This window comes from Leucoraja erinacea, unplaced genomic scaffold (genome assembly GCF_028641065.1).
Source record: "Leucoraja erinacea ecotype New England unplaced genomic scaffold, Leri_hhj_1 Leri_126S, whole genome shotgun sequence".
NCBI lineage: Eukaryota > Metazoa > Chordata > Chondrichthyes > Rajiformes > Rajidae > Leucoraja > Leucoraja erinaceus.
Window position 1 is genome coordinate 24,548 of NW_026575528.1, and position 13,985 is coordinate 38,532.

General features: G+C 50.0%; 1 protein-coding gene across 9 annotated transcripts in view; it reads right to left on the minus strand.

Annotated features, from left to right (window-relative positions):
• Nucleotides 1-1,120: 1,120 nt before the first annotated feature.
• Nucleotides 1,121-13,985, minus strand: part of pogzb (pogo transposable element derived with ZNF domain b) — a 70,121-nt gene continuing 57,256 nt past the window's right edge. For 4 of the 9 annotated variants that reach the window (XM_055665473.1, XM_055665471.1, XM_055665465.1 and 1 more), the window contains 7 exons: nt 12,713-12,939; nt 10,383-10,532; nt 8,275-8,331; nt 7,616-7,737; nt 6,473-6,628; nt 5,853-5,889; nt 1,124-4,447 (listed from right to left, as the gene is read on the minus strand). In XM_055665473.1, coding sequence (XP_055521448.1) covers nt 1,750-4,447; nt 5,853-5,889; nt 6,473-6,628; nt 7,616-7,737; nt 8,275-8,331; nt 10,383-10,532; nt 12,713-12,939 — 3,447 coding nt within the window. In that variant the 3' untranslated portion in view covers nt 1,124-1,749. Of the gene's footprint in view, nt 4,448-5,852; nt 5,890-6,472; nt 6,629-7,615; nt 7,738-8,274; nt 8,332-10,382; nt 10,533-12,712; nt 12,940-13,985 lie in introns of all 9 variants that reach the window. The other 5 variants (XM_055665469.1, XM_055665468.1, XM_055665470.1 and 2 more) reach the window with 3 other exon arrangements.

The window sequence follows — 13,985 nt, forward strand, 5'->3', positions numbered from 1 at the left end:
ACACCCTACACTTCCTCACCAATACTCTTCTTTACCTGTACCTCCCACTCTTTATCTATATCTTATCGATAGCTCCCACTCCCCCGACATCAGTCTGAAAAAGGGTCTCGACCCGAAACGTCGCCCGTTCCTTCTCTCCCGAGATGCTGACTGGAGCATTACTCCAGCATTTTAGGAGGGAGAGATTGATCAGTCCTGATTGAATGGCGTAATCTTGATGGGCCGAATGGCCTAATTCTGCTCCTACTCCTTATGACTCACGTGCTTCAAAGGGGAGATAGTGGGCCGAGATACGGACCACCTGAATCGACAGCTGAGACACCATAGGCCAAAAGGTAGGCATGCAGGTGCAGCAGGCAGTAAAGAAAGCGAATGGTATGTTAGCTTTCATTGCAAAAGGATTTGAGTATAGGAGCAGAGAGGTTCTACTGCAGTTGTACAGGGTCTTGGTGAGACCACACCTGGAGTATTGCGTACAGTTTTGGTCTCCAAATCTGAGGAAGGACATTATTGCCATAGAGGGAGTGCAGAGACGGTTCACCAGACTGATTCCTGGGATGTCAGGACTGTCTTATGAAGAAAGACTGGATAGACTTGGTTTATACTCTCTAGAATTTAGAAGATTGAGAGGGGATCTTATAGAAACGTACAAAATTCTTAAGGGGTTGGACAGGCTAGATGCAGGAAGATTGCTCCCGATGTTAGGGAAGTCCAGGACAAGGGGTCACAGCTTAAGGATAAGGGGGAAATCCTTTAAAACCGAGATGAGAAGAACTTTTTTCACGCAGAGAGTGGTGAATCTCTGGAACTCTCTGCCACAGAGGGTAGTTGAGGCCACACAGTTCATTGGCTATATTTAAGAGGGAGTTAGATGTGGCCCTTGTGGCTAGGGGGATCAGGGGGTATGGAGAGAAGGCAGGTACGGGATACTGAGTTGGATGATCAGCCATGATCATATTGAATGGCGGTGCAGGCTCGAAGGGCCGAATGGCCTACTCCTGCACCTAATTTCTATGTTTCTATGTTAATGGGCTCTGCCCAAACCTGACCAAAAGGCGTGTGTCCTCAACTTTACAGAGGAGAAACACAAAACAGCATTAAGTGAGGCAGGGACACGGTGCTGGTGCAGGCTCGAAGGGCCGAATGGCCTACTCCTGCACCTAATTTCTATGTTTCTATGTTTCTAAAAGATCAAGAGGATCAACGTTGGCATTGGCGAGAGCGCCAGTTAATCGAGAGGTGCGGGGTCAGCTAATCTAGCAGGGATGAAGTCCTAGTTGAAATCACGGGCCAGGAACAGAGGAGGACGGGGTTGGGACTAAAAAAGAAATCACACCAAACACAATGCCCATCTGTCAACATCACATTTTATATAAAGCATCTCTCTCTCTCTCACACTCAACACTTAAACCAAATGTGGATTATTACGGATTGGGATTGGAGGTGGGGGTACAGGAGTTGCCACTCGATGCCGCCCCCTGGGTCTCTGGTTGGCATCGGTGTCATGCGGAAATACGGGAGGGGAGGGGGACGGGGAGGGAAGAACCTATAAATCAACAGACCCTGGTGGGCATTGGGTTTGTTGTCGCCTCGGGTCGACGGGGGAACTGTTTGTTGCGGGGGCATAAACTTTGGGAGGGTGGCACGGATCAGTGCCCGATACACCCTTCCCCCAACCCCACCCCCCCCCCCGCCCCCTCCTGGCTATTCTTTTAAAGAAAGTGGGCGACGATGGCAACTGGCGTCCGTTTACAGGTCGCCCTCGCAGAAGCCGTAGAACGACTCGGTGTCGCTGTCCGCCTCGAAGAGCCGGGTGAGCAGGTGGGGGTCGAGGGCGATGGAGGGCGGCGGAGAGGGCCCGTCTGCCTCCCCCAGCTTGCCGCCAAGCTCCAGCTGCTCCTGCAGGAAGCTCAGCAGCTCCTCCTGCACCGCCACCTTGTGCTGGCGGGAGGCGTGGCGGCCGCAGGGAGCCGCCAGGACGCTGGCCACCAGGAAGGACTGCTGCACCAGCTCGGCGTTGGAGCCGACAAACTCCGCCGCCTCCGCCACCCAGTTGAGCAGGGACTGCAGCACGTCGCCGTACACGTCCCGGTGGCACTTGGCCTCCGCCAGGTACTCGCCCCAGCGCTTCTGCAGGAAGTTCTTGAAGGTCTGGCTGATGCACATGTCGAGGGGCTGCACCCGGGAGCTGCAGCCGCTGGGGATGACCAGGGGCAGCGAGTTGCAGTGGCTCAGGTCTTCGATGAAGCCGTCCGAGGTGTGCTGGCGGAAGCTGTCGAGCAGCAGCACGCTGCGGCAGCGCTGGGCCGCCGCCTCCACCGCCACGTGGCCCCGCCACACCTTGGCCAGCCACAGCCGCAGGATGTCCTCTGGGCTGTGACCGCCGCTCTTCACCTCCAGCAGGATGTCCCTGGGCACCTTCAGCCAGGCGGGCAGGCCGCCACGGGAGAAGACCATGGTGGGCAGCAGGCAGCCGTCTGCCAGTATGGTGAAGACCACCACGAACTGCGGCTGCCCCGTGCCGGACAGGCCCAGCCCACCCAGGGCACCGTCGGGCCGGTTGAGCGACTCGGGGTCGAGGAAGATGGGGATCTCGTCCATGTTGGCCACCATGCGGCGCGGGAAGCTGCGCACGTTTGCCCGGCGTTGGGCGAACTCCAGGAAGGCCTGGATGCTGCCCTCCATCCCCCGCGGCAGCCGGCGCTCCACGGTCACCTTGGCGTGGGCGATGAGGCCGTGCCGGCGGAAGAAGCCCACCGCCCACGGGCAGGGGTCGCCGCTGCGCCCCGCCGGGTCTGGCGTGACGGCGGCCAGCTGCCGCAGGAAGGTCTCCTCGGTGATGGGGAGCTGCTGCTCCCGCTGCACCAGCACCCACTCCACCAGACGCTCCTCGGCTGCGGCGGGGAGGAAGGGCGGCTCCGCGGTGCCGGCGGAGTCCAGGTGGCGCGTGCACGCTCCCAGCCACTGCTCCACACGGCCGCGGGGGTGGCCGTGACGGTCTGCGGCGGCCTGCACGCCACAGCACAGAGCACACAGCACCACTATAAACTGGTGCTCCGTCAGTAGCTTGCCATCGGAGGGGACATCTTCTGGCTGGATCACCGAATCCTCATCTCCTTTGCTTTGGAGTTGCGCCGGGCTCGATTCCTTTGCCACTTCTGCCACCGGTCTCAAAGCCTTCCTCCCCGTCACGCGTATCGGGCCCAATTTCTTTTTCATCTCCACACGCATCGGGGTCCATTTCTTCTTCTTCTTCTCCTCCACGAAGCCTATCGGAGTCCATTTCCTCCACTCCGCAACGGCGATGGGGCTCTGTTTATTCCTGTCCGCCACGCGCATCGGGCTCCATTTCTTCTTTTCCTCCTTGATGGCGATGGGGCTCTGTTTATCCCTGTCTGCCACACGCATCGGGCTCCATTTCTTCTTCTCCTCGACGGCGATCGCGATCGGTTTCTTTTCCTCGACGGCGATCGGGATGGGTTTCTTTTCCTCCTTGACGCCAATGGGGCTCCATTTCATCCTCTCTTCCTCGATTACAATTGGACTCCGTTTCTTCTCCTCCTTGATGCCGAGCGGGCTCCATTTCTTCCTGTCCTCCACATTTGCGGGACTTTGGCTCCGTCTCGCCTCCTCGGCTTTTTCTGGGCTCGGGGTCTTCCCCTCTTCCTCGGCTTTTTCCGGGCTTGGGATATTCCCGTCATCCTCGGATTTTTCTGGGCTCGGGATCTTCTCCTCTTCCTCGGCTTTTTCCGGGCTAGGAATCATCCCCTCTTCCTCGGCTTTTTCTGGGCTCGGGATATTCCCATCTTCCTCGGCTTTTTCCGGGCTAGGAATCTTCCCCTCATCCTCTTCTTTTTCCGGGCTAGGAATCTTCTCTTCATCCTCGGCTTTTTCCGGTCTTGAGATATTCCCATCTTCCTCGGCTTTTTCCAGGCTAGGAATCTTCCCGTCATCCTCGGCTTTTTCTGGGATTGGGATCACCTCCTCTTCCTCTGCTTTTTCCGGGCTTGGGATATTCCCATCTTCCTCGGGTTTTTCCGGGCTTGGGATCTTCTCCTCTTCCTCTGCTTTTTCCGGGCTTGGGATATTCCCATCTTCCTCGGCTTTTTCCGGGCTTGGGATATTCCCATCTTCCTCGGCTTTTTCTGGGCTTGGGATTTTCCCGTCATCCTCGGCTTTTTCCAGGCTCGGGATCAAACCCTCATCCTCGGGTTTTTCCAAGCTTGGGATATTCCCATCATCCTCGGCTTTTTCCGGGCTCGGGATCTTCTCCTCTGCCACGGCGGGCGTTGGGCTGGTGGGCGACGGACTCAAGACGCCCTCATTGTCACTGGAAGCTGTCGGAGATGGCGGCGAGCTGTTGTCCAGCACGCGGGAACTGACCCGAGCGTTGATGTAGTCGGTGGAGCAGACTGAGCTGAGTCTCACGGTTTTGATTTGCTGAATCCTGCAACAGTAAAGACAAAAATCAGGATGGGGTTTTGGTCAGAGCAAAGAACCTCATCAGCTATAGGAGCAGAAGTTTAGGCTGCTCAGTCCATCAAGTCTACTCCACCATTCAAACATCTCTCTCCCTCTCTACCCCATTCTCCAGCCTTCTCCCCATAACCCCCAACCCCCGCACTAATCAAGAATCTGTGAATCTCTGCCTTAAAAATGTTCACTGACTTCTGTGGCAATGAATTCCACAGATTCGCTACCCTGAGATGTCCGATTTCATATGTTATGGCCAGTGCCAGAATTCATCTAAACCACCGCAGGCCAGACTTCATGTTACCGTGTAAGTAGAGACAACACATCTAGACACATCACTCCCCGCAGAAGCATGGAATATCATGGAATCGGACATCTCCACGGAGCAACGATGTGAAAAGATTAGAGGAGGGGAGAGATTTACAGAAGGTGGACACAAAAAGCTGGAGTAGCTCAGCAGGCCAGACAGCACCTCTGGAGAGAAGGAATAGGCGACTCTATTCGGGTTGAGGCCCTTCTTCGGAAGGAGCCGGAGTTCCAGGGCCCCGGACGCAGGCTGGCAACGTCGACCCATCGATTGGCCGCGGAATGCCCAATGAGGTCGAGACCGCCCACCGCCTCACCCCGGCCGATGCGCCACATTTTCGGGGGGCGGAGGGATGAAAGATTTCAAGTGCTCTCGTGTAACTTTGTCAGAGAAAAGGAGGTTGTCAAAATATCAGGGGTGGAGTTGTACACAAATTAACATCTGAAGTGGGTCTCGACCCAAAACGTTGCCTAGTTCCATAGATGCTGCCTCACATAGAAATTAGGTGCAGCAGTAGGCCATTCGGCCCTTCGAGCCTGCACCGCCATTCAATATGATCATGGCTGATCATCCAACTCAGTATCCCGTACCTGCCTTCTCTCCATACCCCCTGATCCCCTTAGCCACAAGGGCCACATCTAACTCCCTCTTAAATATAGCCGATGAACTGGCCTCAACTACCCTCTGTGGCAGAGAGTTCCAGAGATTCACCACTCTCTGTGTGAAAAAGGTTCTTCTCATCTCGGTTTTAAAGGATTTCCCCCTTATCCTTAAGCTGTGACCCCTTGTCCTGGACTTCCCCAACATCGGGAACAATCTTCCTGCATCTAGCCTGTCCAACCCCCTTAAGAATTTTGTAAGTTTCTATAAGATCCCCTCTCAATCTTCTAAATTCTAGAGAGTATAAACCAAGTCTATCCAGTCTTTCTTCATAAGACAGTCCTGACATCCCCGGAATCAGTCTGGTGAACCGTCTCTGCACTCCCTCTATGGCAATAATGTCACCCGCTGAGTTTCCCCAGCACTTTTGTCCACCACAAATGATCATCGTTGTGTTCTAACATTTACTTACTTAACAACAGGAATCTTGACTCCACAGATGGCTGGACCTACAAGAAGAAGAGAGTATACGTGAGAGGTTCGCCATGGGCTTCAAATTTATCCGCTGCATGTGTGGACGCATGGCACAAGCTTTTGAGCCAGGGCTGCCTTTCCATTTTATTTTCCCCACACAGGGTGCGGTGGAGACACCCCTCAAAATAAGGGAAGGGATTCCACGCTAGTGGCGAGGTTGGGGGATAAATCTCTGAAATTTGAGCAATGTATGTAGACTTGAATCATTTGTACAACCTCCGAAAATGCCAGATGAATTTTTTTTTTTGCAGTTCATGTATTGTATATATTCATTACCTGAATAAAGTCTATTTTTGAAATTTATTAAAAAAAAGGATTGTGTGTTCTTTTTTAATTGTATTGCTGCTGGCAAATTCATTTCACTGCACCTTCGGGTAGATGTGATGTATAAAATTGACTATTGACTTTGTGCTTCCATCACTCATCGAAGCGGTCCTGTGATAGCTGGGTCTGTGAGCAGCACACCAGACCATATAACCAGACATCAGATGGCAATAGACAGGCTAACAACTCTGAACACTGCTGCCGCCCTGCCGGCCATTTTAGTAAGCTGCCTACCTGGAGTTTCTTCTGGTTTTTCTTCAGCGCTGGACTTCTGGTCGCCACCTGGTGTGGCCTCTCCCTCGTCACTTTCATCTTCCGCTTCCGGAAGCCACGAGTCGGAATCCTCTGCTGCCTCTTCAGCCACTTCACTGCCTCGCGTCCGATGGTTCACTTTACGAGAGAGGAAGGGAAAGGAGAGCGAGGAGGGTGTGGGGAGAGAGAGGAGAGGTGAGGAGAGAGAGAGAGGGGGGAGAGGGGAGGAGGAAGGGGGGAGAGAGAAGGGGGGGGGAGAGAGGGAGAAGGGGGAGAGGGGGAGAGGGAGAAGGGGGAGAGAGGGAGAAGGGGAGAGAGGGAGAAGGGGAGAGAGAGAGTGTGGGGGGAGAAGGGGGGAGAGAGGGAGAAGGGAAGAGAGGGAGAAGGGGGGAGAGAGAGGGAGAAGGGGAGAGAGGGAAGGGGAGAGGGAGAGAGAGAAGGGGGGGGAGAGAGAGAGAGAGATGGGGGAGAGAGAAGGAGAGAACGAAAGAGAGAGAAGGGGAGAGAGGGAGAAGGGGAGAGAGAGAGAGAAAGGGGAGAGAGGAGAGAAGGAGAGAGAGTGTGTGGGGTGAGATAGAAGGGGAGAGAGTGTGGGGAGAGAGGAGAGGGAGAAGGAGAGAGAGGGAGTAGCAGAGAGAGGGAGAAGGGGAGAGAAAGAGTGGGGGGGAGGAGAGAGGAGAGAGAGAGAGAAGGGGAGAGAGGGAGAAGGGGGAGAGAGAGGGAGAGGAGAGGGAGAGGGAGAGAGAGAGAGGGGAGAGAGAGAGGGAGAGAGAGGGGAGAGAGAGAGAGAGGGGAGAGAGAGGAGAGAGAGGAGAGGAGAGAGAGAGAGCGAGAGAGAGAGAGAGAGAGAGAGAGAGGAGAGGAGGAGAGGAGAGAAGGAGAGAGGAGAACAAACATTGAGTGGGGTAAGCAGACGATGAAGTTTAAATACTATAAACCACAAGCTAATCAATGCTCGAGGATCAAATCAAATTCATAATTAAAAACTTGCTTCTGTAAATGAGCGGGAGGTCGGATAAAATACCCGACTCCATGCAAGATTTCGAGAGCGGGTTTTGTGTGAGCAGTTCAATCAGGTTAAGGAATAAATAAACGACATGACCCGAGGCTAGGAGATGCCTGTACCTGGCACGGTCACAAAACAGCAAGGCCCGTGGTTTGGGTTGATGTCCAGGTGCTGCGCCATCTCATCGCCGTCGCCTTTGTCCACGGTAAACGTGCAGGACGAGCATCTGAGCAGAATGCCGCTGTCAGGAAACAGGGCGTTTTTAACAGGTTACTCTTACTGATAAGACATCTGGTACACTTTACATCAATTAGCCAAAGGTCCAGTAACAGAACTACGAGTGTCTTTTGGTGTGTAGGAAGGAACTGTAGATACAGACACAATACGCTGGAGTAACTCAGCGGGACAGGCAGCATCTCTCTCTCTCTCTCTCTCTCTCTCTCTACACTCTGGAGTTTAGAAGGATGAGAGATGGGAAGGGACAAGTTGACCAGGAAGGGAACGGTCTCTGCGGAAAGGAGAAGTTGTGGCGGGATCCCGTTGGAGGTGGCGGAAATGTCGGAGGATTATGTGCTGCGTGCGACGGCTGATGGGGTGGAAGGTGAGGACTGGGGGACGACTCTGTTCCTGTTACGACTGGGGTGAGGGGTAGGCAAGAGCGGAGCTGCAGGATATCGTGGAGACCACATCTCTAAATCTCTCGACTCCAGTTGGGGCTCAGATGGCGTTTCAAATGTTATACCTGATTAAACCTCGAGAGTGGGCACATACTCTTTACCTTTTTTTCATTTTTCCAAACATCAAGTATTTTGACTTCCCACGTTGGGTGTGGTAACTGTGGAATAGACAGAGCTTATTGTTAATGAAAGCGCACAGGGGTGGGGGTGGGGCGACCAGGACCTCCCCACCAATCAACATCACAGTTCATCTCGTCGCGACTTATGTTTTCCGACAACATCTCCACATTCCAAAACTGCGTCAGGTCGGGGGGGGGGTCGAGGACGGGTCGGAGCCCCGAGGTCAGGTCGAACGCTCGGGGTCAGGCCGTAAGACGGTGTCTCGAGTTTTGGCGGAGGTGGAGGTGGAGGGGCCGCGTCTCCGTGAACTAAGGGTGGCGCAGCGTTAGAGTTGCCACTTCACAGCGCTAGAGAACCGGGTTCAATCCTGAGTACGGGTGCTATTCCCTTATCATGTGTCTATACACGGTAAACGGCTCAAATAAGCTCCGAACTAAATAGACTATTATTGTTATTATCGCACTATTATTGTTTGTTTTTTGAGAGTATGTATGTGCGCTTGCGCGCACATACATACTCACAAAAAACAAACAACAATAGTGCGATAATATATATATATGATCTATATACAAGTGTATTACTGAGTATATATATATATATGTATATATATATATATATATATATATATATATATATATATATATATATATATACACACATATGTAAAAACACACATATATAAATATATAAAATGTATATATATAATTAATATAATATATGTTATATATATATATACACACACATACATAATATATATTGTATGTATATATATTTAAAAAAATAATATATATATAACACACACACACATATATATTAATAAATAATATATATATATAATTAGATATAATACAATGTATATATATATAAATTAATATATATATACAACACACTGATATATATAATAATATACACATTATATATAAATATAACATAATATATATATATATAATATATATAATAATATAATACATGTAATATGTATATATAATATATATATACACACACACACACATATACATACATATATATATACACACACATATATATACACACACACACACATATATATATATACACATACACATATATATGAACACAGCACACAGGCCATAAATAAATAATTTTATATATAACCCTCCATTCCCTTCTCATCCATATATCCAATTTATTTTTAAATGATACCAACGAACCTGCTCCACCACACTACTGGGAGCTCATTCCACACCCGCCCACATCTCTGCGGTAATATATATTTATATAATTTGCTGAAGTATCCTCTTGTTTGAAATTCTCAAAGGGAAAAGCTTATCCACATCAACTCTGTCTATCCCTCTCATCATAAAGACCTCTATCAGGTCCCCCCTTAATATACCAGAGAATAAAGACCTAAAATTCACCTATCTCTGTAACAGTTGTTGAAAAAAAGTCTGTAACTTAGTATAATATACATATTTTATATATATATATATATAATAATATGATATATACACACACACACATATATATATATATATCGCTTGCTGTTCTTTCTGCTCTTCATAAACTCCATAGATCAGTACCCCGTTCCCGCTTTCTGCCTCGTGTCCCTTGATTCCGTTAGCCCCAAGAGCTAAATCTAACTCTCTCTTGAAATCATCCCGATAAGCGGCCTCCACTGCCTTGTGTGGCAGAGAATGCCACAGAAATGCCATCAGCCATGATTGGTCAAGTTCAAGTTCAAGTGAGTTTGTTATCATGTGCCCCTGTATAGGACAATGAGATTCTTGCTTTGCTTCAGCACAACAGAACATAGTAGGCATCACTTATGAACTTATAAAACATGTACACAACATCAATATGTACATAACATTGAAGCAGTCGATGCATGATTTTTGAACATGTGAAAGACTTGTGTGTACAGAATTGAGCAGAAGCCACTGGTTAGTGTGGCCAGTTCATGGATCAATGCTGATATTTGTACAGTAAGCCGTTATTTTAACGGACCCCGTTATAACGGGTTTCCGTCACAGCGGATGGAGCTGCCGACCCTCTAGGGACAATTTTGCATTTGTACCAAGAAGAAGTTTGCGGAAGTTGCAGGTTGTCCTACCTGATCATGTGGTCAGCGTACGCCCGGCTGCAGCTGGTACTGTAGCGACACCGGGAGCAGTGAACATACGTGGGGAAGTGGTTGCTGATGTTGTTGATGTTGGTGATGTCAAAGTTGCACTCCAAGCACACCTGGTTCCCGTGCAGCTTCCTGTTGGGGCAGGACAAACGGGGGAAGAGTTCAACTCAGCGCCTCGGTGGAAACTCGACAGGGGAAATACTGCAGACACTGCAATTCAATGGGGGGGGAAAATACTGTGCAGGTCAAACTACTCTGACCCACGTGGGGGGTCTCCAGTTCCCTCCCAGCTCAGGTTTGTGGGAAGGAACTGCAGATGCTGGTTTACACTGAAGATACACACAAAATGCTGGAGTTAAAGCCCTGTCCCACAGTGCGAGTTCATTCAAGAGCTCTCCCGAGTTAAAAAAAAAAAATCGAAAACTCGTGGTAAGCACGGAGAATGAACGTAGCGGGTACGTCGGAGCTCGGGGACGTCTCTTAGCGGCTCATAACGCTAACGGCAGGTACTCGGGAAGATGCGCTAACGGCAGGTAAGCACGGGAAGATTTTTCAACGCGTTGAAAAATGCCCACGAGAGCCGCGAGTACCGACGAGCGGCCATTACCGTAAATCTCCGAGTTCGAATCAGGGCAAACTTCGAGCTCTTGGAATGAACTCGTAACATGGGACAGGGCTATAACCCAGCGGGACAGGCAGGATGTCTGGAGAGAAGAAATGGGTGACGTTTCAGGTAGAGACACTTCTTCAGACTGGGAGTCGGGGGAGAGGGAGACACAAAAATATATTATCTTTATATATATTATCAGATATTGATTTCTCTAACTTCAAGTAACCCTTGCTTTCCCCCTCTCTATCTGTCCCTCCCCCACCCTAGATCTCCAACTAGTCTGAAGAAGGGTTTCGGCCCGAAACGTTGCCTATTTCCTTCGCTCCATAGATGCTGCTGCACCCGCTGAGTTTCTCCAGCTTTTTTGTGTAATCTCCAACTAGTTTCACTGTCCTTCTGATGAATGTTAGTGATCACCCCCCTCCTTGTATCTCCATGTCTCCCCCTCCCCTGACTCTCAGTCTGAGGAAGTGTCTCGACCTGAAACGTCACCCATTCCTTCTATCCGGAAATGCTGCCAGTCCTGCTGAGTTGCTCCAACAATGTGTCTATCTTGCAGGTTTGTAGGTTAATTGACCCTCTGTAGATTGAGCCCAGTGTTGAGGGAGTTGATGAGACAATGAGAGAACGTGGAATTAGTGCATAAGGATGATCGATAGTCGGTGTGGAGTCGGAGGGCTGATAGACTCGCTTCAATGCTGTATCTCAAACTCAAATATAACTGATGGTGTGTGTAGGATGGAACTGCAGATGCTGGTTTAAACCGAAGATAAGACGCCAAAAAGCTGGAATAACTCAGCGGGTCGGACAGCATCTCTGGGGAAAAGGAATAAGCGACGTTTCGGGTCATAGAAACATAGAAAATAGGTGCAGGGGGAGGCCATTCGGCCCTTCGAGCCAGCACCGCCATTCATTGCGATCATGGCTGATCGTCCTCAATCAATAACCCGTGCCTGCCTTCTCCCCATATCCCTTGATTCCACTAGCCCCTGGAGCTCTATCTAACTCTCTCTTAAATCCATCCAGTGACTTGGCCTCCACTGCCCTCTGTGGCAGGGAATTCCATACATTCACAACTCTCTGGGTGAAAACGTTTTTCCTCACCTCAGTCTTAAGTGACCTCCGCTTTATTCTAAGACCGTGTGGCCCCTGGTTCTGGACTCGCCCAACATTGGGAACATTTTTCCTGCATCTAGCCTTGTCCAGTCCTTTTATAATTTTATATGTTTCTATAAAGATCCCCCCCCCGCCTCATCCTTCTAAACTCCAGTGAATACAAGCCCAATCACACAGAGAGTGGTGAATCTCTGGAACTCTCTGCCACAGAGGGTAGTTGAGGCCAGTTCATTGGCTATATTTAAGTGGGAGTTAGATGCGGCCCTTGTGGCTAAGGGGATCAGGGGGTATGGAGAGAAGGCAGGTACGGGATACTGAGTTGGATGATCAGCCATGATCATATTGAATGGCGGTGCAGGCTCGAAGGGCCGAATGGCCTCTACTCCTGCACCTAATTTCTATGTTTCTATGTAATCTTTTCAATCTTTCCTCAGTCGAGACCCTGCTTCAGACTGAGAGGCAGGGGAAATTGCAACGAGAGATATGGAAGTTCTTCAGACTGAAGACCCCGAAACGTCACCTGTTCCTTCTGGGCAATGGCTGCAGATTGAGAAAGAGATGACACTTCATGGGACGGAACATGTACCTGATTTCTTGCATGTCGATGAGCAGTGTAATCATCCTCTCTACAGTCTTCTTCTTGTCCAGTTTGAGGGGAGGCTTGGCGACTGGAGTAACCGTGTGGACAGTCGAGCAAGTCGGGGGCTCCAGGGTTTTGGGAGGCATAACTGGCGGGTAGACTTTCCTGGCTGGGACCTCTGGATTGGGCACCCCCGTTGCTCGTGCCTGTCCCATCGAGGTCCTTATCGTAACCTGTAAACACAAACGCTGTCCCGTTAGTGCATCATCACCCCTTCGCAATCAGCAACCCATCGAGTCAAAGGATAGACACAAAAAGCTGGAGTAGCTCAGTGTCCCTGGAGAAGGGGAATAGGTGACGTTCCGGGTCGAGAACTCGTCTTCAGACTGAAGAGTCCGGAGAAAGGGGAACAAGAGATATAGACGGTGATGTGTAGAGAGAGAGAGAGAGACAGAGACAGACAGAGAGAGAGAGAGAGAGAGAGAGAGAGAGAGAGAGGAGAGAGACAGGGAGAGACAGAGGGAGAGACAGAGGGAGAGACAGAGACAGAGACAGAGAGAGACAGAGAGACAGAGGGAGAGACAGAGGGAGAGACAGAGGGAGAGACAGAGGGAGAGAGAGAGAGAGGGAGAGAGAGAGAGAGAGCAGAACAAATAAATATGCAAAAAAAGTAACGAAGATAAAGAAAATGATCTATTCCTTTTCTCCAGAGATGCTGCCTGACCCGCTGAGTTACACCAGCTTTTTGTGTCTATCTTTGGTTTAAACCAGCATCTGCAGTTCCTTCCTACACGTGAAAGATTGGCACATGGAATTTCAGGGAATAGAGGGATTATAGATAATGTACAGGCAGATGACATCAATTTATTTAAGAAGGAACTGCAGATGCTGGAAAATCGAAGGTAGACAAAAGTGCTGGAGAAACTCAGCGGGTGCAGCAACATCTATGGAGCGATGGATATAGGCAACGTTTCGGGTCGAAACCCTTCTTCAGACTGATGTAACGTTTCGGGATGAAACCCTTCTTCAGATGAATTTGACTTGGTATCATAGAAATATAGAAAAGAGGGTGCTGGAGGAGGCCATTCAGCCCTTCGAGCCAGCACCGCCATTCAATATGATCACGGCTGATCATCCACAATCAGTAACCCCGTTCCTGCTTTCTCCCCATTATCCCTTGATTCCGTTAGCCCCAAGAGCTAAATCTAACTCTCTCTTGAATAAATCATGCTTAGCACTAATCATGTTCCTGTGCTATACAATTTTATGTGTAGAAAGG